This window comes from Pezoporus flaviventris, unplaced genomic scaffold (assembly GCF_033815535.1).
Source record: "Pezoporus flaviventris isolate CSIRO_AGI_PZ_B2104156 unplaced genomic scaffold, CSIRO_AGI_Pfla_v1 ptg000031l, whole genome shotgun sequence".
Lineage (NCBI taxonomy): Eukaryota > Metazoa > Chordata > Aves > Psittaciformes > Psittacidae > Pezoporus > Pezoporus flaviventris.
Genome location: NW_026892579.1, coordinates 67,948,800 through 67,972,351, shown reverse-complemented (window position 1 = coordinate 67,972,351; position 23,552 = coordinate 67,948,800). Strand labels below are relative to the sequence as shown.

Genomic DNA, 23,552 nt, shown 5'->3' with positions numbered 1-23,552 from the left:
GTAAAACCCCTACAAAATCATTATTCCCACTGTCATTAGTTACCTTGCTCTGAACTGTGATAAAGATTGGAAACGGAACAAACAGTACTCATTAATACAATGATCATTGTCCCATGATTACTGACAAGAGAAGCTGCAATACATCAAAGTAATAACTTCTTCTGGCATGATAAGACAGTAAAGTAAGAAAATCAAGTAGAAAAACATGACTAAATGTGTCTTGTGGGGATTTAAGTTTGAGAAGAGTTATCACTTGTTGCTTGTTAAAGTCATGGTCATACCCACACAGCTATGAAACCAGAGTTCCATCTCCATTCTGCTTTGCAAGCAAAACAAATCTGTTCCCACATATTTTCTGTGAGCACTCTCTAAATGGCAAGCAATACTTCAGTTAAAAGAGAGAAGGGAATTTATTTCCACAATAATCTGTGGACAACACTTAAAAAAGGAGTAGTAGTATTAAAACACCCCACAAACCTGAAGCCCATCAAACCCTTACCTCTGTCAGCTCATCCCTCCTTCGCCCAAGCTTTGGTTGATGCTCAGCTGGAGCATAAACTGTCATAGTTCTAAATATTAAACATAAAATACAGTTAAATGTTTCAAAGTAAAATAAAGCTTAGGATTATTTTCTATATTGTCTATATTAAATTGGATTTATCAACTCCCCACGAGCAAAACTTAGAAGAATTAAGTCTTGCTGTTATAAAGGCTCTGCTATTGCAAGCATCCAGTGGTAAAATACTGTGTATTTCACAACTATGCATTTTTCAAATACTCCTATTTCATTTTAAACCCAGCAGTTAAACAGCAGGATGAAATATGCACCCATGGTACCCAAAACACAAAGAGAAATAGGTAAAAAAATAGTAATAATATTAATAACCAACAAAACCCAACCAAGCAAGCAGTAAGACCCCTCACAAACCCTACCCACAAGTGGTAACAGGAGCAAGGAGCACAAAAGACACAGCAAGTGGTTAGGGTTTTGTTTCAGTTAAAACAATTAAACCCAACGAACATGATTTCATTTCCCACAGGGTTTTCCTGCTGACTCTCCCAATTCTATCTTTGTGCTTAATGATACTCACTGAGGCCACGTGTAATATCCCCAGTGGGTCTTCTCCACAAAGCAGCACGATTCCCAAGCTTCCTTTGTCTTTGGTAAGCTCTGGCTGTCATAGTGCAGCCACTGGTTATCCGGTCTGTCACCAGCCTGAATGCTGGAAGGCTTTGGGCTTCCACCTGGTTAAAGAAGGATTTACACTCTGTCAAACTTGTCCATTAACATTTTAAGACAAGATTCTAAAGAGCTTTAATGTCTCATTCCCCTCCAATGAAATCTGTACAAAGATTTGTCCTAGGATGTTAAAACTAACCCTAATTGTAACAGATTTCTTTAGTAATTTCTACAAATGTGCCATCTGAAATGATTTTTAAAAGAATTAAAAGGAGATACACAAATTATTCTCACAAAGGTTTCTGAAAGGAGAATAAGCATATATTTGAATTTTTAACTTAATTCAAGTAAGCAAATAGCTTAACAGACACTTGTAAGTGTAACACTGCTTTAAAAAACAAGTCTGTTTATATTATAGGGCATTAACAACCAGAGAGAAACAAAAAGCTTAGGATTCTATTCCTGTTACCCAGAAATATTTAAGGCTACTCTAGTTCATGTGGGCTTTGAACCACATGAGAATTACCCCCTGGGGAATGAAATCTCAGCAGTTATTTACCATAAAGCTTAGTTTAACTTAATCAGAAAAACTTGCATTAATAAAAAAAATAGGATAAATTAAGGCAAGACATTTCTTACATTAATTAAAACCTACTTATTTCATAAGGGCAGATGGGCACTTTCTTGTGTGTTCTCTTAAGCTGCTTAAGAATACCAGCCACAGCTGAGATGGCCACCTAAAAGAAAGAAATGGGCATTAATGCATCCGTTCCATGTATATACACCTCCAGGAAGGTGTGTCTCATCACTTCATCACAGACACACTTTAAGCCAGCTAAGAAGCCAGTGAACATCACCTTGACCATCACCCCAGTGCGTGATGCTTCCCATGAAGGAGTGATCTCTGTCATTACCCTGACTTAAGTGTGACCTTTACAGCCCAGAAAAACCTCCCCGCTATTCATTGGCAGGACCAAAAGGAGGTGGCCATTAGCTTCAGCCTCATGGAAGCAAGAAGCAGAATGAAAGGTGCAAATATAAACACATATCTGGCTCCCTTTGAGTAATAAACCAACCATCTGCAACAGAAGCTCTGCAAAAGCTGTAATCCCGGTTTTACCTTCCGAACCACTATTGCATCGTGGTTGAGACACTGCACAAAGAATTTTATGGCACGCACAGGCAGTACCCTGTCATCCCTCAGGAGCAGAGACAGAAACCCAATGCTGATGTGCTCAAACTTCCAGGGACTGAAAACAGAAATAAAGACTATTCAGAACAGACACTAAGGAACGTAGCTGCATGTGCTGCTTTTGAACAGAAATCACTGTATGGAGTAGGACGTTTGTTTGGACTAATATAAGTAATGTTCTGCGCCACTGCTACAGTCATGAGCTCAACTGTCACACAGGGAAACCTCCAGTGTTCTGGGAACACACAAGTGCATTCAGCTAACGGTGCCTTTCTGATCCTGGCATTTCCATGTAAAATACAGACCTGTAGGGATAGTCTTTAAAAGTTTTAAACGCTAATATTATGTCACTTCTTTACCTAGGAGACAGTCATCAAGATTCCCCTATATTGGCCATTATGGTCCTGTCTGGGCAAGCAGAATCCATATTCAAGTGCACGAGGACCTCCAGATATTCCAGTTCTGCAGGTTCCTTTGCAGAGGCTCTCCAAGACACGAGCCACAATCCATTTGATGCAAGACTGCTACTGACACACTGCTTTTGGACAACTACCTCGACAGTGAAAAGTATTCCTCTGTTCTGGTCATGCCAGCTGTACTGCTTGGTGCAGCTGATATTTAGTCGTGTCGCCACCTCTAATCCAACATCCCTAAAATTCTCAATGCACAGAAAGGGACACTTACAGATTTCTTTGTTCCACACAGTCCAGCAGCATGTTGATCAAGTTTTCATAGTTTCTATGGGAAAAAGAGGGAATCATCAACCAGATGATGCTGAGAGAACCCTTTAAAAATAGAACAAATGTGCCTCAAGCAAAGGTGGGTGAAGGCAATGCAGTAACCCCAGCACAAGCTGGAGGGACAGGGAAGAGGAGGAGGAAGGAAGGGAATATGAGTGCAGAGGAGAGAGGCTGCCAAGTCAAGGGAGAAGCTACACCACCACCATCCTTGGGCATTCTGAATTTGTCAAGCTTAAGCTTCAGTTTAGCAGTTTTGGGTTATTATGTTTAACGTGCAGCAAACATGAGGTGGCAGAAGCTGGTGTTAAGGGAAGTTGAACTTACCGCACAGCCTCGGCGTTCTTCTCTTTCTGCCGCTGAATTCCAAGCTGAATGTCTTCTGAACACAGACCTGTGAAGTCTGAACTTGGATGTTCTGATTTTTGCAGCATCACAGCTATCTCAATGCATTTCTCTGGAACCTGTTGAGAGAGGATACAAAGATTTGGGACTGAGCAGCAGCTGGCAAGTTTTTATTGTTTGTTTCTATTTTGAAGTTAGAGAATGTCCTGTCCACATAGACAAGCCCATGAAGAAGCAGAGAACCCAGCTTCGTGCTCACACAGCAGAATTATTCTTCAAGTGCATATTTTATTCTATTTTGAAATAAACTTTAGTATTTTATTAAGCATAAAAATTTATTATAAAAGGTTTTTGTTAACAGGCACTCATTCTTTAAAGCAAATACTATGCCATTTATCCCATGAGGAGGCAAGAGGCAGTTGTTGTAATGAGTGCTGGGTGTTAGCACAGTGGGACAACACTACAAAAGCTGACAGTGTTCACATGATGACACTGTCCTGCCAACACACGTATTGGCACTCGATCAGCATAACCCATACTAGCCAGCACTGAAAGGCAACTTAAGCTTCCTTTCTGCACCAGGCTTCCTTAGAGATCAACAAGAAGTTACAAAACCCAATTGTATTACGGGAAGTTCTATTGCTTCAGTCTCAAAAGCCCACATCTAACATTCCTCTGTAACAGAAAGCACAATGCAGTCAACATGAGAACACTCACTCAAAGAACGTACATGACTCTCAAGCATTTATGTAGCCAAAAGACATGAGCACCAAGCAATCTGTCACTTACTGCAAAATCTAAGCCAATTGTTTCATACTGCCTATGGATTTTTTCTGCTAGGTCATCAAAGAGTCTGACTATGGATGGTTTTTCCAAGGACATGGCTTTGCTGAGCCCAGAAGAGACAATTGCTGGCCATGTCTGTGCGATACAGTCCCAGTCGTGAAGGTTTGCCAAACACACTCCACTGTGGTTTCCAAGAAGACAATATAAGGCACCCTGTAAAATGGAAGATGAAAGTTAGGGAGTTGAAGCATTACTCATGTATAAGTGATCTCTTACTACATAAGCATGCACCCACACAGAATAAATATCAATCTTCACATTACGAGATCATTAAAATGTACCACAAGCATTCAGCTACGTGGCTGCGGTCAGAATACTGAAGATTTCTCACGGAATCCTCCTCTTGCAAACCATTTTAATGAGAGTGAAGCCCTGGCAGTTCGTTATCCCCAGAATGGCTGCCTGATTTCTCAATTACATTATAAAGGAGATAATTCAATTCCATCATCAAGTACCAGACCTGGCCTTTCTGTGAACTATTAATGCTTGGGCTACAGGCAGATCATAATCCTGTTAACCAAGCACCTGAAATGATAGGAGCTGAACGAGATGTGCATAACTACTGGATGTGCCACAGCAAAGTGGTCAACATGATGGATTGTGTGAGGAGCTGACAAGAGATATGTGGGAGCTACGTGAGAAACGTCTCAGGCAATCAGAAGGAAGTCTTAGCGACCTTTTGGAGAGCACAGTTTTACCAGAACAGCTCCCAGGTATCCACATAAGTAATTCATACAGGTTGAAACTGCCTGGCAGCAACAGCAGAAACACCAGATTCAGGTGTGGTAGCAAATGCTGGAAGTGTAGTAAAACCAGGACCAACTGGGAATAAGTAACTAGGCTGGGCTGCTTTTCTGGGAGGAGATGGGGATGGAGAAAGGAAGGTACAAGGATGGCAGAAAAAGTAAAGAAGTGATTATCATTTCTCCTATCTTCACCTATCAATGGTAGTGCCTGTCAGGCAGCTGGAGCAAGGTAATAAACCATAGCTGTTGCTCCATTCATATGACAAGAGTTCAGCTTGCCTCTATGAAAGGAGGACTGAGGGGGGTCCATTACTGCATCAGCCCCTTTCCAGGCCTGACACCATCAGCAATCACCCACCATGTCATCCCCAAACCCACTGTTCTGGGTGATAACTTTTTGTCCAGTTCACGCTATTTCCTTACACCGCTACAGCTGACAGAACTGCTTAGTGAATTTTACTCCCTTGGACTATGGCTTCTCAATTTCCATTTCATAATTTAAAGAGAGGTGTTAATATACATTTTTGTGATATCTTAACACACAATGAAATAAGGAACATCCATAAACACAGAGTTTCTCTTGACAACTGATCTAATACAAGTAATTAAGCATTGAAGGCCAGGTTAGACGGGGCTTGGAGCAAACTGGTCCAGTGAAGGTGTCCCTGACTGTGGCAGGGGGTTTAAGGTCCCTTCCAACCCAAATCAGTCTGGGATTCTATGATAATTCCTTATACTAGTCATACCTAAGCTACATGGCATGAAAATATCAGTCATGCTGCTAAACAAGCAAACCCCACTTTCCCCATTAAAAGTTCTCCTATAAAAAACACTTTCAAGACACAGATACGAAACAAAGTGAGTACTTTAAATTGCTTCTGAGTGACATCCTGCCGGTCGGGACGCAGGAACTCCAAAACCAAGGGGATGATATCTCTGCAACAGAAATTGTATGTTCCCAGAGCTGTGAAGAATGCTTGCTGAGCTTTACTTCTGACCTGTGGGAAAAGGGATGTTACTGAAAGCCTTCTGAACCAAAACCATACGACACAAAACCAACATCCTCATACAGTTACTTATGCATTGAGTTTGTGATGTGTTTGCGCACAGGAGGTTGTAAAGATCACGCTGTGCTGCCCCTTGCCCTCACTCACAGTGGGTTATAAAAACCTACTTTTTGTTTGTAGCATTTGCTTGAGAACAGCTATAAAGTTCAAGGAAATCCTTTATGCTGCCAAGGCCAGTTGATGTGTTTGTAAGGTGACGGAAAAAGCCAACAGCTACGAGAACAGATGCAGACAGCAGAACTCTAAAGAGCCTGCAGGCATTGTGGATGGATCTGAATTTATATATATATATATATATATATATACACACACACACACAGGGCTCTCACCAGGCAAAGAGTTCAGAATCCAGCTATCATCCCAACCTAAGCTGGCAGCCTCTTCACCCAGTTAAGCTCTTTATCTGACAGCTGGGCTTAAAGCAGAAACTATGCAACTAATGCAAATTGAATAAGTAAAGATTTCCTGCTGCCATGGAAATACATTGAAAAGCTGAAAATGTAACTTGAAGAGATCAACAATTTATTTCATTTTAAAAGGGTTGTTCCTTACCTGACCATAGGAACTTGTGGACAAACACAACAGATCTCTGATCATCTCCTGGTGGGAAGTTTTGTATTCACAGCCTTCCATCGTCAGTGTTCTCAGCTAAATTGCACAGGAAACACAAATAAAGGACAGATTTGATTTTACACGTTCCACTGGTAAGAGAAACACTAGTGCAGGATTATTGTGTCTTCTGCTCAAGAACAACATAAATCAGCTTTTCAAGCAGTCAGGGAAGATTTAATTGAAAGTATTACCTCATGCTGCAACATGACTCTGTCTATCAGCAAAGCTCTGATATGCTGCTTCTTTCCTTGAAGCTGGAAGCAAACACATAATTTGGTTTAGATGCCAGATACTAGCAATCTGTACTGCCTGAATCCCCCTGGTACTCTTTTTCTTCTAGGAACAAGCAAATTTCATGCAGAAATTCCTGGCAGACAACCCTGCTTTTTTTTTCCCTGGTGAAGTTTTGTATTTCTCTATGGCTCTGTGAGCAAGAGGAAGCTCTAGTCACAGTAATGTCTCAGTTAACAAGGACAAGGATGGAGTATTGTGCCAAATCTCAGACCATGGACCAAGTATATATGCAAACGGGGCTCTACGATTCAGAAACAATAAGCTATTTACTCATAAGATTTCCAAATAAAGGTATAAAAGCAACATTCTTATCAAGGAATTTGATTTCAGAGTATGAAAACCAATTAGGACAGTAATTAAAAATGAAGAAAGTCTTTCTGAACATGAGGAACTATTCCCACCCCTCATCTAAGCTGTACAGACAGAAACCACTGACTCTGTTCTCCATTGATTTTTTCACTAGGTTGAAGCTTTTCCATCGTGAGTCAAACTCATGCTTGTGAGAGCCTTGGAACTGTAAAACGTCACTGATGATCTGCAGAAAGAAAAGGATGACAAAGCGTGGTTATTGTGCAAAGCAAGTGATTATTTTGCAAAACAAGTGATCTTGTCTTTAGTATCACAAATTATACCTTTATTATTAGAAATAAAGACTTGGTATCATCTTCTGAATTATCAAGTATGTAGCCTGCAAGTGGAAGAAGAAGAAACTATCAGACAGGAAAAGAGCTTTAAAACTTAGTAATTTTATTTCTACAAATTTATATATGCAAAGTAAATGAAACAAATTTCTTATCTATGAAATTACTAAGTCTTAAGAGCAAAACACAGTACTTTTTGGACAGGAGTGGTTAAACTTACGCAGCAGTTTCCGTGTAACTTTTGCAATTGTTTCTCGATAATTCTCTTTTGATAAATCTAAAGAGAAATTAAACATTTTTCTTTATTATACAGTAGCATAAATTACAAAAAGTAACATATAGGTTAAGTCAGTGGAAAGACAGAGCAGCCTGTTCAGAACTGGCAGTATGGACTAGTATAAAAATACATATCTTGTTCTATCCAGGGACACATCTCTCTGGAGTAATCTTTTATTTATCAAGCCAACAGGTTGGAACTAGATGATATTCAGGCCCTTTCCAAGCCAAACCATTCTATGATGCTGTGTTTTTTATAGGTACATAACCTTCTCTGCGTTGACAACTGGCTTAATTTCTAACCACAGATTGAAGCAGATTATTTAGTGTATGAAAAGTAACACATTAAGCAGGGTAAGAAAAGTAATCAGAACATAGATATTACATATCAAGCCAGTAAAAGTCTGGGGACATGTACTTACCATACTCAACACCAGTGTACAGCTTTGTCTCTTCCAAAGACACCAGACTCGGGACCCTGCATGAAAACAAACCAAGTATTACTACACATGATAGAAATAATTGACATTTAATTCATTTTAACCAGTTACATCTTATGCCAGCAGCACCAGAGATGTTTGGATTTACTAACAGCATACCTCAGCTCTAACATTTATAAGTCAGCCGCTCCTATGGGTCAGAGACCAGCATGAGCCCAGAATCTTGATTTCTCATTTAACAGAACCTCATCAGTTCTATTAAATAGCCAGAGATTTGGTCTCATTGTCAAAACTATGAACTCACCCATCCAAACCAGCATGGCTCCTACTGGCCTTCATCTAGGAAGGACAGATGAATCTGATTCCTGAGGCAGAACCCTTTCCCAACAAATTAAGCTGATGGAAGCTCTTATTACTTTGGCCCTTTCTTTATAGAGCAAGGAAATGTACCCATTAACGTATAAGTATGAAGTTCACAATTAATAGTCATAATGGCAAATAAAGCCATGCTTCTTACAAGATTTGGGTCAAACCTACCTACCCACTTTTTTAAAGCAAATGCTTTGTCTTTGGCAATTTCCTTTTATGCAAACACAGATTAAATGCATGCCCAGGTATCATATGCTGTTACAGCCTGCTCCTAAGGAAGAAAGCAGCCTTTCTCCTTGATTCCTGCCATGCTGACCCCTGCCTGTCACTCAAGCAAAACTGCAGATGGACCCCAGAAACAAGGTCTCCAAATATTTGGGCATCTTTCAGTTGTCAATCAGGAAAATAAACCCCTCATGTTTGGGAAAAAAGCATCCTGGGGGCAGGAGCAGGGTGCAGGCAGGCACAGTTGACACCAGATCCAGTTCATCATCCAGCTATACTCGAAGCTTTAAAGTTCATTCTACCCACATATGTCTTTTGCTGAAGTTTAAACACCATAGCTTCAAGCTCTCTCCCACTTCTGTGACTTTCCTTTCATTCACTGAGCAGGCTGGAGGATTATAAAAGAACAAATACTCATTATCTGTCTGTCTTGGCAAGAATCTTCAGGTACCCTTAACCATCAAGAAGGAGAATGTAGCAGCTACACCTACTCAGCTCTACTTTACAGCCAGCACAACAACAATGCTGTACTACATGGTGTGTGATAAGCTATGGTTCACTAGAGTTGTAGGTGTAGTGGTGTAGGAGGTTCTGAGAAGAAACCTCATGTGCCAATTTGTTTCAGAAGTACACACATAGAATGTTTTTAACTTAAATGTATCAAGCCATTTACCAACACCTGCATTCAAAAATATTCCTACACTGCCACTTTAGGACAGAGAATATAACACACCACTAGTGGTAAGTACTAAGGGTGAATACACAGTACTTAAAGTAAGGGTGGTTCTGAGTGCCTGACTTTGTTGCTTTCAATGAAAGCTCTGGAGTTTAAAGTCTGAGTGTTTTATGTGCATATAATGGAAACAGACTTGGAAGTCATAGATTCAGACTGGTTTGGATTGGAAGGGACTTTAACTCTCACACAGTTCCAACCCCTGCCACGGGCAGGGACCCCTTCTACTAGAGCAGCTTGCTCCAAGCCCCTGTGTCCAACCTGGCCTTGAACACTGCCAGGGATGGGGCAGCCACAGCTTCTCCGCTACCTTACAGTAAAATAACCCCAAAATCACAATAAATAACAATTAAACCCAAACTTTTTTTCTGCTTTAAAGCAAGTTCATCAGAAGACACCTCCTACATTCAAACTGGATATAATTTTATGGGCATATGGAATAGAAAACAGTACCCATAGCAAGCTGTTTTATACCACTTTTTAAATCAAAACATTGCAGTTACTTCTTGTTACTCAGTTACTTCTACTCTGGTTACTCCCAGTTATTCAGCCTGGAGGGGAGACTGAGATGAGCTCTTAGGCAGAAGCTCTTCCCTGTGAGGGTGCTGAGGCGCTGGCACAGGGTGCCCAGAGAAGGCTTCTTTTAGAGGTGGGGAAACACGTGAGTAAATGCCTTGTTTCCACTTCCTTTGCACAAAGTAGCCTCAGCAGGACAGTGCTGTCACCTGCCTTTGAGTCTTGCATGAAAAAAGGTTCTTCAAGTACTCGTGTCTTTGTAAGTCACCATTTCAAATTTATACTAGTTTGGACTTCCTTAAAAACAGCCACCAGAAGCAGTTGTGTAATAACAGCAATAAGAAAGCACTAAAACCCAGTATGAAGGAATACAATCGCTAAGAAGGTTTGGGATATAAAGATTTTACTTACAGATGAGCCACCCTTTCTCCTTTCAGAGGAGGCAGAATGTTCCCTGATCCAATCAAGCAGTTATGCACTATGGCAAGACACTGCTGCACATCATCTCTTGAACAAAGAAGAAAACCTGATTAGTCACCTATTAAATGCTTATAAATAGACAAATGATAAACCATGTTTCCGGGGAAGTTTTATACACGCTTTTTTCTTTAACTGTACCAGTTCTAACCACAAGAGGGGGCACTACAAAAATCAGACTGTGCTTTTTAGATCCAGGCTAATTCCATCTCAGAATTCCAACGTTCAACTTCGTTTACTGAAACCCTCATTTTGGAGATTTTGTAGTCGGAAACTGTGAAGATAAGTTCAGTATAATGAGATAAACTAGTGTCAAAACAGACAGATTTACCACAAAACCTGTTCCAACTGATTTTACCTAGATCTCAGAGAAAACCTAGGAAAATTCCTCACTCTGAAGACAAAACGTCCTTCCCACCATGAGCAGGAGGAGGGAATACATCCCTTAGGAGTGATTATTTTACAAGCTGAAGATAAATAGTAATGCATCAACGTCAACAACCTTTTCCTGTGTTACTTTAAGAGAACTGAGGAATTCTTTTTAAAGCCATCTCATCTGAAGTAGTAGCCTTTAGTATACAGCTACAAACTGCCCTTTGTTCTCCTCTGATTTGTAGAATAACTCCTCTTAAGAGGTTCCTTAACTGAACAGCTCTCAGTACTCATGCACTACTTATCGACTCTCTAAATAAGCGTTCAGCAACGGCTGCAAGAATTCTTCATTTTATTCTTTGTAACAAAGCCTTACTCTGAAGCTCCTAAATATATAAAAAATATTCACTTCCAGTTATTACTTAGTGGGATATTGGAAGAAGTCTGACAAGAATTTAAGCTCCAGGAATATTACAGTTCAAAGCAACAGCAGGCTCACCCAGTATCCCATTTATTCTCATCTGTTACTCCCTCAGTAACTAATGGTACTCTACTCTTTCTTTGCTGTCCTGCCTTCCAATTTAATTTGGAATCATGCACTTGGCTGTATTCTCCCAAATCACTACCAGTTAGTTATGTCAGGCAGCACAGTGAAGCCTTGAGTAAACCAAAGTCCAGTTCTGTTATAAATTAACAGCTTTATATACAAAGTGTCAAGAGAAAGGGAAAAAACCCCAAACAAAAGAATAAGTATATAAATAAACCAAAGACTTGAATAGGAAGCATATTTTCTGATCACTGGTGGGAGTGGTATTGACTTTTTCAGATAAGAAGTGGGGACATGGTGAGACAGAAAAACATGTAAGAGTCCGATACACCATGTCCTGTTTCATGTGGGGCCACACTTCACATCACGAGGTATAATATCACATGCCATGAACATCGACTGAAGTATATATAGCTTCAAGATGTGTAGGTTTAACATGAGAAATGAAGAATGTTTGAGATTCAATGCTTGTAAACAGCTTTAGCTATTTGATACTTGTAAATGCATTAGGACATACTAAACTCATGATTATCTTGTGCTTAGGAAAGCCACTGGTTCATACTAACAGAGCTTAACAACATTGTGCAGCAGTACTCTTGGCTTCATTCCCATCTCTTAGACCACTAACTCTGCATTACCTCCTCTATTACAGCACTGCCACTTTTTGCAGGGACACACTATGTACTGACTCCATTTACTCATAGGAAGGAAGCAGAGAAAGGCCGATTACTAAATCAGTCAAATCATTTCTGTGCTCTCCATAACTTAGGAACACAAATAGTGGTGCTGAAATAACAAGATAGGGCTTTAGAGGAAGAACTTTCTTAATGCTGACTACAGTTATATGGAAACAATTTGTGGTATGCATTTATACCAACATTAACTGTTCTAAGATTGTTTGTACAGTGCGTCTGTTTAAAACAATATTATCCATTTTGTGATAGGCACTTCCAAGCTACATGTACTCTTAAGAGTTGGAAACCTTGAAATAATATCACAGACTGTGTAACATCGTAGTATTTTACTCCTTAACGTTTGCAGTGCCAGTATGATTGGCAGTAACTACTTAAACCAGACATGAACGGATAAATGCATGCTGTCCATATAACATTATCACCACTAACCTGGACATTTCCAGTTTTCCAGCTGCATAGTGCTCTAGTCTGATGAGCTCAGGCTGAAGGAAAGTATCCAGCAAATAAAAAGCAAAGTTTATTTCCTCAGAGGAAGGAACATGCCACTGGATGTCCAAGTTCCACAGGTCACCTGGTTTACCCCAGTCCTGTAGAAAAGACAGACGGTTCTTATTAATCAAACTATGAAGCAAGTTGTCTTTTAATTAGCATTTAATATTAAAAAAACTCACAAAAATGAACTAACTCTTGCTGTAAAGCAGTCATCCTGACAATTCCAAGGATAAAACCCCCAATAATACAATAAAACCAAACAGAAATCCCAAACCTACTATAATGCCTACATGTACCTGGAAAACAGCACACACCTGAAAGGACTAAAAGGAAAGGACTGCACTGGCCTAACTGAAATATAACTTTATTATTCCTTTGGCTAGGTACAAAAGTCTGAAATAGTCTTAAGTACAATCCCACCTTCGGTACTCCTATAGAGAACACAAAGAAGCCGCCCATTTAATAATAATCCCTTTCAGTTTTGGACCACAATCTGGAAACGTACTACTTTCATTTCAAAAATAACAAGAAGAAAGCTAAAATGTAAGTTGGACTCTCCATACAGTGGTAGGTTATCCCATAACAAAGACATCATCTTATATTTTGGCTTATAAAGAGCTCAGACTTGCTATAAAATAAGCATCCTTTCAGTATTTGGAAGAGAAAAGACAGTATTTATTACTAATACATACTCAAACATAAAGTGCATGCTTAGGACTGTATTAATAGATAGGCCTTTGCAGTCTGCATGTTCTGTTTCCTGCCCTTGTCCAACTTTACATGGTAATTTCAAAACTTCACCATCTGTTCTTAAAAAGCTGGACTGATCTGCCTGGACAAAGAACTACAGTAATGCACTTGCTCAAGTAGGCTATTGCATCTCTTGGAAGAGCAGGTTAGTCCTCCAGGAATATCACTTGAGGAAGTGACACAACTGCAGCTTTATATGAGGCACGATAGGAAGCATCTAAGTGACAAACTCGAGCAGCTAACGGCAATCAAGAGTTGATATAATAATGGACCAGCAAAGTAACTGGGAATTTCCTCAGTTTCAGAGGAGGAATTTAAGAACTAGTCTATTTTTGTGTTGGGGCATTTAATTATGATTCCTTTCTTGGTTTTTAAGTGAGTATTTGGCCCAACTGGATGCTGCCACCAGTTTATAAAGCCGCACTGGCTTTCAGAAACAAGCATTAGATTATCTGCAGCTATGAGGTTATGGGAAAGAACACACAGCAAAATGCATGCTTATATGCCAACAGGCCAGCTGAAAACTGCTGCACTGTTCATCTGCAACTGATATATTGACCGCAAAGACTTAACAGCAGACTAGAGTATTACTTTCAACAGTATCAGTGATTTTTAATATTGCCACTTCTACTTTCATTTTATCTCTGTCCATTTGTTACTCTGACCTGTAAAACACCACGTCTCTTTTCTTCTATGGTTTTGCACTGATGTACTCATTTTGCTATGCACTCACCATTACTTCTTATATCTGATATTTATATGAAGAGGAATATTCGTATTTATATGAAGAGGAACAAGAAAAGGTTGCAGCTCTCATCCACAAAAACAGATGAAAGACTGTGTCCCAGGGCAACTGGATAACTTAAATATCCAGTCATAGGATAAAGGGAACAGCAAATTTTTCCCACTAAACTCCAGATTTCACCAACCATACTTCATGATAGCTGGGTCTCAGTTAAATGCAGCATATATTACAGTAATAAGGAACATGAGGAGGCACTCTTGCTTTATATTATCTTATTGTACTCATGCAGTCATTGTAAAACACACATCATAAACTAGTAACATCTCATGCTATAAAACTACTCCAAACAAGCCAGCATTCATGTTTTGCTACCAGTATAATTGTCAGTAACTTGTAATTTGCTGTATGTTTCAAAGCCCAAAGCATTTTTCAGTTACAATTTCCATTGCTGCTCCCTATGTTCAGAAATCTCCAAATAAAAACAAATAACATAGCGTATGATTGCTTTTTAAAAAAGAAAGTCAAATCCTCTAATCCTAAATAAATGAAAATCCTTGCCTTGATAGGAAAGTATTCAGAAACAGGCTTGTCAAAGCCACCTGGCACACTGCAGTACTCTGTGGGGTAGATAAGTGTAGCAGAACGGAGAAGATGGTGCAGTAGGTTACAAGACAGAATGTAACCCTGCTTACAGGTTAAGTGTAGGGTTCGCTGCAGTATCTTCCCAAGCTGCTCCCTGTACACAAGCAACTTCTTTCCATCCACTCGAGTGATCTAACAGGAAAGACAAAACATGTCAAAGGTAAACAGAATTGGTTTTGCTGTGGAGGACTAAAGAGGATTACAGTGCTCAACCGATCCTGTACCACCTTTCATTCTGTGTGTCACTCTGAAGTCAAATTCAAGACTGAATATGCACATCAACTACCACTGCTGCTGCTGGAAAAGGTTAAGCAACACAAGAGCTGTGACAAACATTTCCGCCCAACCCCATTCCAAATTTTCTAGCAACACTCATATTTTGAAATTCATTTTAAAAGACTTATCTTTACTAAAGGCATCTTATGTTTTTCCCTTCATTGATCCCTCTTCTTTCTCTGTCCCTCAATAATTGTCTTGAATGCTTTATGTTTTATTCCACATAAACACTGTATGTTTATTAGCAGCCACTTCTGTCCCATTTCAAGTTGGAAAAGAAAAAGAAGCTCTGCAGTGCTGTTCATACAAGATTTACTTTGCTTTAATAGCAGAAGTTTGTTTCCTTCTTCTCTCAGGGGCATTAAACAGGATTCAGTGACATACATGCATGGGAAGAATGTCCTCTGCAATACCTCTGACAAAAGCTGAAGATTCCAAAGCAGCTCCTTATCTAGTTCTTCATCATGTAACACATCATCATCTAGAGGAACAAGTGATAAGTGCTGCTGTAAAGATAACTGCGGTCAAGTTTTCCAAACAAGCTAGATCACAAACCAGATGTCTGCATCCCAAAAGCTTCCTTCCCAACCCTCCTATTGCAACCTTGCACTTCATACTGCATCCAGGTCCAACTGGAAGTCACTTTAGCCAATCTTGAAGGCTTTTAGAGAAATCGAGGAATGCCTGGAGACAATTTAAACTGCCACATTTTGATAGCAGCATGCTCCTATCCAGCTTGATAGATTTCTACCTTGAAATTACACATAGATAGAGGCTGGTTTGGATTTTTGGATGAAATAACAGGATTAATTTTCCATCATTAAAATGAAGTTGTGGAAAGCGCTTGCAAGTTTTAGGTATTATTTTCACACTTAACAAAAGTCAGCCTAAACCAAAGCAAGTAACACCAGAAATCTTACAAACTTACTGACTGTGAGGTGAGTTATAACATTGCAGCAGTGCGGTACGAACAGCTTCAGGGATTCCTCAGGGCGGCACTGGAAACAGCAACATAAATAACCCATTTAAAAAGAGATGCCTTATGGAGCTCAGGCAGACATTGATGACAACCTTTTAAGAAGAGTCTTGTAAAACAGACAAAAATAGATTGTGTCTGGACTTCAATTCAATCCAGAGTCAGCCTGACTTCATGGTTTTAAACACTCAATAAAATCCAAGTGCAAGAAAAACACTTTGTGAATGAACCTCTTCAATTATTGTTATATGCAACCACCCAATTTTTGAAGATGTAATATTAAGAACGACCTGTATTTGCATGAAAAGTTAAAGATCTAATTTTAAAACAAGAAGGAAGAAGTAGTAGCATTGCCTTTTTAAACTAAAGACAAGTGAAGTCAGAGCATTTCTCTTACTTTTACTGCAGCTCGGCACATATCAGCAACCATTCGACCAGCAACTCTTGTCTCAAATATGTTTGAAACAGCAAAGTTAAAAACCTTCTCCAAAGCAACCTAAAAATGAGTACAGAAAGATGAGGGTTACTTTAAAAAGAGAAAACTGGGTGTCATGAAGTGGTTGATGCCACACGCAAGGCAGCGCCTGTACATAGTATTCTCTTAGCAGAGGACTGCAACCATGATTCACACTGAATCAGGATAGAAAAGCAGTTCTGTAGAACGCCTAAAGCTGAGTAAAATGTAACTACCATCACGATTAAAGCTGACAGTACTACAGAATGGATTTAAAACTGATGTGAATAGTAACTGCTCAGGAAAAGATTCCAAGTGTCACCATATAACCACATAAAGGTTTGTGTTGGAAAGGACCTTAAAGCTCATCAGGGACACCTTCCAACAGACCACGTACATCAGTACTCAACACCTATGTCTAATTGCACAACTACAGCCCTGAGTACAAGAGTAAAGGCTGCTACAGAAGTAGCAGTGACAAGAGGTTTGTCAAGTTTCAGTTTGCAGATTGTCCCTTTTTCTTTATTCTTACTTGTTGCAACACTCAGTTACAGTAACACAGTAACAGGAAAACACATGACAGTGCTCAGTATCCCTAAAATAACTGAAGAACAGGAAGATCTGCATTCCCCTCCTCCTGCAAGAGTTTGTAAACAAGACACACAGCGCTTTAACTGGAAATTGGAGACACTTGGCACACGTTCACTTTGGAAGAGAGGAGGTCAGAGAAGTCCTGTTGACTAATCTGAGCTCGGGGTGCTTTTAAAAAGCTACCCAGAAAAGAATATTTTCCCTGAATAAGCTGCATTCCCCCGAAAGGAAAATGATGCTATTTCAAAGGCAAGACATCCCTTACTTAACAAAGAAACAACAAATTAGCTATCAACTACCTAAGTAGGCAGTGTGTTTAAAGTAGCTTATTACCATCCAATACCTTGCAGGGGTGTGAATTATACACAGTGTAGATAGTATCTGATTGCTTCAATAATGGACAATCAGTGAAAATACAAATCAGATACTTAATGACAATGAAGAATTAACTTAGAACTTACAGAAACCAAAAGATTCCAGACAAAAATCATACCAAAGTGTCCAGTGCAATGGTTCAAAATGTATAGAACCACAAAAACATCTCCAAATACATGTGTAACGTAACACAAACAGGTTCAAATGGGTTAACCCAACCTGCAAGGCAAGAACTTGGTTCCTCCACTCCCCTCCCTCAGAGTTATTTTAATCTAGATCATTTTTCTGATCTCATTAGCCACACAACTCCTTGAAAAAGCTCCTTTGCCCAGCTGAAGAGGTGGTAGGGGGAGAAAAGGAAAGGAAAGCAGAGGTTTGTACAGATGTGCATATAATCATAAAACACATTGACATGAAGTCCTAAACTGCCCCCTCCAGCCCCTTCCTTGGTTAAACATGAAAGGTCACAACAGGACAAGGAAGGAAGAATTAAGCCTCAAAGTCAGATGGAATGCCCATGTTGTACATACCTTAAATATATCCTTTGAGCACTGAGTAAGGATTGTACTGAAAGTAGAAGAGAGCCCCAATTCCACCAGACTCTCCAGGTGAGTCATTTTCTCAGTTTCAGTCTCCTCTCTGGTTTGTTCTAGTGTGCTGCTCTCTATAAGTCCAAAACATCTACGCCAATACAGTAAGTACCATGTCAGTAAGTAGAACTTGAAAGCTTTAAGTTCTTCACACCCAGCTTTCACCTACTCATAGCTTCTTACCTATCCATAAACTGCAGTACGAAGTCCTCAAATTCAGCAGTTGCAGAGCACAGTTCTCTTTCCACCTGCATTTTCCAACACAAAAGCAGCACAAAAGATTGGCTTTTCTTACGAAAACATAATATAGGAAATAAACTTTCTATTAACTACTTCAAAAACACTTCCCATTTTTGTGACAGACTACAGTGCACTTCCAGTTGAAGTTTGTATAGTCTCAAGTACACTACACAAAACTACACTTTCTTTCTGCTGCCCTGTCCAATTTCCAGGCCTTGATGTCTAGCCAAGCGACCTCTCGGGGTGAGATGGGTCTGCCTCCATGGATACAACCTTTGGCTTTCCTACTGGTCTGCCCTTCCAGCAGGAGGTCAGGGAGCACCAGCTCTGGTGACAGACTTGGCTCTGCTGCCATATTTACACTGAGCATTCAGCATATAAACTCCTCTTCATTTCTGAGTGCTGCTGCTCTGGGGCAATGAAATGAACCTTCTTGCAGTGGCTGAGAGCTCAGAATCTGGGTTATCTGTAGCTATTATCTGTTCTCTGAGCTACCAGAGGAGTCTCCTAGCAGTGGACAAGACAAAGCATCTAACAGGCTGGTTAATTAGGCTGAGAAAGTTGGGGCTGTTCAGCCTGGAGAAGAGAAGCTGTGTGGAGCCCTCAGAGCAGCTTCCAGTGTCTGAAGGGGGCTACAGGGATGCTGGGGAGGGACTCTTCATTAGGGACTGTAGTGACAGGACAAGGGGTAACAGGTTCAAAATTAAACAGAGGAAGTTTAGATTGGATCTAAGGAGGAAATTCTTTCCTGTGAGGGTGGTGAGGCACTGGAATGGGTTGCCCAGGGAGGTTGTGAATGCTCCATCCCTGGTGGTGTTCAAGGCCAGGTTGGACAGAGCCTTGGGTGCCATGGTTTAGTGTGAGGTGTCCATGCCCATGGCAGGGGGGTTGGAACTGGATGATCTTAAGGTCCTTTCCAACCCAACTAATCTATGATTCTAACAGGGCCGTTTCAAGTACCATAGTGGACTCTGCTGCTGCCTCATTTGTAGTATACCGGATGCAGCTTCACTCTCTTCTCTGTCATAATGTTTTATGGTGACAAGAAGTTTCAAAAATTTAATGGTATCAAAGCTGCTATTTTATTAACTCAAATGTAGATGGCAATGGACCTCTGGAGACCATGTGGCCCAACCTCCTACTCAAAGCAGGGCAAGCTCAGAGTTTAATTATGCTACATATTGATACTAAACTGTTTGAATTTAACACTATCTCTACAACACCCTATGACTAAGCAGCAGTGCTAACAATACATGGCCAATATGCATGCCAATGTCCACTCTACCATACTGACCTGAAGCAAACATGATCTACATGTTTGGGGTTTTGTTGCATTTTATTTTCATGTAACTTAGTTTTACATATACAGGAGAGAGTAGCAAACCCGTTACAGTTCTGAAGAGATCACTGCATTACTAGAAATTCAATTAAAAACTAGGTTATAGTTTTGGTTCTATAACTGCACAGCACTTACCTCTGACAGATCATCTCTTTCTTGCAATACAGATGAACAATCTACTAAAGGCACCAAAGTAGAAAATGTTGCAATGAACTGGAATGTAATCTGTTGAGAGTTGCAAACAGCTCTTTAGTAAGTGCTACTGTATTCACATTGAAAAGCTCTTGCAGTTAAGGTATGGGAGCTAAAGTAAATCATTACATTAAAAAATATATATCCAGAGCCTAATTCTTCCACCCCAAAACTTCAATAATTCTTTCTGAGTTCTTGTATAAAACTTCCAGCACTGTGCAAAACCCCCTCAAGTATTTTCTAAGTTATTATTATTAGTATTTCCTAGGTAATACTTTGTGCTGAACTTTCGAGTTATAAAACCCCTATCATTTTACACTGTTTGAACAGTATATTTAAAGCTCATTGAAGATGAAGACCTAGTAATGAAGGTCTTCCTGTTGCTCTTAAAAGATCAGGAATATTTGCTAGTACCTCTGGAACACCTGTTTTCTCTTGGTTTTCAGTGCTGCCCAGAAAGGCAGTACAATGCTCATCACAATCTGGTGTTAAAGATTCACTATTGTCCAGCAAGCCAAAAACATTATTAGAAGTTAGAGGTTTGTGATATTAACTTACTAGAAATAAGACTGTGCAGAAACAAAATCAGGCTAGGAAACAGGAGTTACTTATTGATATGAATCTAAAGCAGCTCTCAGAGTGAAATACTGGCTAACTACCCTATAAAACGGTGGGATTTACACACTCACCATACACTTGCTGAAGTCATTTGGATCTACCCCTGGCAATGCTCTCATCAGTAGAGGTAGAAGGTGTGTTGGACCTTCAGGAAACCACTTCCCCCCAGACACCAGGCTGCGAGCCACCCCGATCACACAGCTCAACGTGGCTGTGAGCTGATGAGGTTCTGTCAGCGTCTCGAGCGCAGGGTACGTCCTGTGAAGTTTAAGAGCAGTTATTTTAGCAACAGCAATGTTTTAAAGTCTTCAAAGAAAAGTGCATCACAAGTGTTATTTTCTATGGAAAAGGGACAAAATTTCTGAAGAAAAATAAAAGCTCATCCATGGTTCCTTATTTTTTTCTGATCTTTTTCCAGTGGACTCAACATTGCTGTAATAGAAGATGATCCTTTCCTTTGATCAGTCCTATTAACAAATTCAGGATTAAAGAATCTGTTAGCAGTTGCAGCATAGGAATTGGTAACAGCACATGGCTTCAAAGCTATGATGATTTTAGTGTTTGAACTTCAGGCTCAGTGTAAGGTTCTCATGGCAAGCATGAAAACCTGCTTCGATGACGTCTAAAGGGATATATTGCTTGATGTTACATTAAAGTCCATGCCTTTTCTAATAAAAACCTGTTAAAGTACTGTGGTTTTTTAACCTTTAAGGGTTTTTTTTACACTACTTTTTAGCAAAAGGCATAACTCTTCCTACTGTTACCTACAACCGGCAGTCCAAACAGGAGTCACAGTGCTACCCCTGCCCTATATCATCCAAAGGATCTACAACTATTCAACAAAACCAACCGGGAGCTGCAGCCAAGGCAAACATACCCGTGATAGTTTGAACTCGAGCAGAGGTTCAGTCTGCTCTCAAAACAGTAACAGTCATGCCCAACACACGCATCCACTGCTGTCCTCCTTAGAACTGTTATGCTGTAAATGTTTCCATGTAAAAGCAGGTTCAGCAAGGTTTCACCACCAGCCGAGTCTGAAAGGACTCTTCAAAACAAACTCATCTCTCCACTGTTTTTACAATATAAGGTGTTATAGAATCATAGAATCGTTAGGGTTGGAAAGGACCTTAAGATCATCCAGTTCCAACCCCCTGCCGTGGGCAGGGACACCCCACGCCAAACCATATCACCCAAGGCCTCATCCAACCTGGCCCTGAACACTGCCAGGGATGGAGCATTCACAAACTCCCTGGGCAACCCATTCCAGTGCCTCACCACCCTAACAGGAAAGAACCTCCTTTCCACATCCAACCCAAACTTCCCCTGTTTAAGTTTGAACCCGTTACCCCTTGTCCTGTCACTGCAGTCCCTAATGAAGAGTCCCTCCCCACCATCCCTATAGCCCCCTTCAGATACTGGAAGCTGCTCTGAGGTCTCCACACAGCTTCTCTTCTCCAGGCTGAACAGCTCCAACTTTCTCAGCCTGTCTTCATATGGGAGGTGCTCCAGCCCCTGATCATCCTCGTGGCCTCCTCTGGACTTGTTCCAACAGTTCCATGTCCTTTTTATGTTGAGGACACCAGAACTGCACACAACACTCCAGGTGAGGTCCCACAAGAGCAGAGCAGTGTTAAAGTACAAGGGACTGTATAGGAGGAAGAACATGGATAGGGACTAGGAAGAAAGCTTTCCCCTGGGGCGAGAAGGAGTTACATTCTTCTCTTGGAATTTCAGGCACCAAGGCATTAGTAATAGTACAAAGTATTTCATATGGGCATGTACTTTAGCAATGTGCTTATGAATACAGAAGCAGTGACAGTCATTTTAAACATCTGTAACTGCAACATACCCTGACACAAACCAGAAATATGAAACTTACCCTTATTACTACATAAACACAAACTACATAAACATCATTTGTCCCAGCTGAAAGCTAGTGAGGAAGTACAAGGTGGCTCATGAATAAAGGGGGCACAGTTGGTTCTTTAACTGATCCACTCACACTGCTACCAGTAGTGCAAACCACCCGAGGACTGCCCCATACTGCACAAGCCATGACCAGATCCCAGAACTATTCCATTTGCCAGGTGCTTCAAAACACCCAAACCAAATACATTACAATTAAAACCAAAGTCCTCCCTCACTCCCTTTCCTGACTCAGGCAATTGCTCAGGGGTGTGTATTAGCAGTTCCTTTCACTGCAAGCATTCACTGCAGCAAAGAAATTGCTTATCATTTAATACAACTGCTTTGTGTATTTATCCATTGGGAAGGGAACAGGGAAGTTGTAATGTTTCTGCAGAACTTACTTCTCCAGTACAGGTGGAATTACTAATTCAGGACGCATCAGTGCAAGGTTCTGCAGGGCTTGGGCAGCCTCCAGGCTTCCAGTTTTACTAAACATAGCCAGGAGAACAGGTTGAATAATGCATTCTACAAAGTCTGTAACATCCTGGTCAGTAAGTTTGTGACTCTCAGGCACAGGAGTTAACCACGTCATCTTCTTGTAACGCTCACGATGCAGCCTTCTCACAACACCACTGGGTAACCTCTGAAGTAGCTTCATCAGTTTGTTCTGTTAAATGCACAAGAAATGCTGTTCAGTTACTTGGCAGTAGCAGAGTCTGAGCTGCTAAATGTACAACAGAAATAGTAAAGCCAGTATCTTGAAATGACATGACTGAGTAAAAGGAAAATCTGAAGAGCTCTAAAACACAATGTTTGCAGCTTGGCATTAAACTTCAGTTCCCAAAATATCAGGAATTATGCTGCCAGCACCATGCCTTATGATTTAAAAGATCATGAAAAATACATACAAAGGTTATAGTTAAGATTTAAGATTACCTACCAATAGTTTTGGGACATCTCTGAGAGCATTCTCTGCATACTCACATGGAAACAAGTAAGCTATTCTAGAACAAGCCAGATTCTTTGGCACTGCTTTGGCCAGCCCTGCTATTTT

At 40.4% G+C, this 23,552-nt stretch overlaps 2 protein-coding genes across 6 annotated transcripts in view; one reads left to right on the top strand and one right to left on the bottom strand.

Moving 5' to 3' along the window:
- The window catches only part of NPHP1 (nephrocystin 1), a 179,074-nt gene that overhangs the window by 99,557 nt on the left and 55,965 nt on the right, over positions 1-23,552 (top strand). The gene's annotated exons all lie outside the window — the stretch shown is intronic.
- Positions 1-23,552, bottom strand: part of PSME4 (proteasome activator subunit 4) — a 60,494-nt gene that overhangs the window by 15,356 nt on the left and 21,586 nt on the right. For 2 of the 3 annotated variants that reach the window (XM_061461700.1, XM_061461702.1), the window contains 25 exons: positions 22,900-23,165; positions 20,662-20,848; positions 19,916-20,005; positions 18,385-18,449; positions 18,142-18,292; positions 16,589-16,687; positions 16,144-16,213; positions 15,629-15,696; positions 14,856-15,071; positions 12,740-12,897; positions 10,631-10,726; positions 8,359-8,414; positions 7,881-7,937; positions 7,652-7,707; positions 7,456-7,554; positions 6,917-6,979; positions 6,666-6,761; positions 5,913-6,044; positions 4,244-4,453; positions 3,437-3,573; positions 3,057-3,110; positions 2,301-2,430; positions 1,836-1,917; positions 1,092-1,245; positions 500-569 (listed from right to left, as the gene is read on the bottom strand). In XM_061461700.1, the coding sequence (XP_061317684.1) occupies positions 500-569; positions 1,092-1,245; positions 1,836-1,917; positions 2,301-2,430; positions 3,057-3,110; positions 3,437-3,573; positions 4,244-4,453; positions 5,913-6,044; positions 6,666-6,761; positions 6,917-6,979; positions 7,456-7,554; positions 7,652-7,707; positions 7,881-7,937; positions 8,359-8,414; positions 10,631-10,726; positions 12,740-12,897; positions 14,856-15,071; positions 15,629-15,696; positions 16,144-16,213; positions 16,589-16,687; positions 18,142-18,292; positions 18,385-18,449; positions 19,916-20,005; positions 20,662-20,848; positions 22,900-23,165 (2,862 nt within the window). The remainder of the gene's footprint in view (positions 1-499; positions 570-1,091; positions 1,246-1,835; positions 1,918-2,300; positions 2,431-3,056; positions 3,111-3,436; positions 3,574-4,243; positions 4,454-5,912; positions 6,045-6,665; positions 6,762-6,916; positions 6,980-7,455; positions 7,555-7,651; positions 7,708-7,880; positions 7,938-8,358; positions 8,415-10,630; positions 10,727-12,739; positions 12,898-14,855; positions 15,072-15,628; positions 15,697-16,143; positions 16,214-16,588; positions 16,688-18,141; positions 18,293-18,384; positions 18,450-19,915; positions 20,006-20,661; positions 20,849-22,899; positions 23,166-23,552) is intronic. The other variant, XM_061461701.1, reaches the window with a different exon arrangement.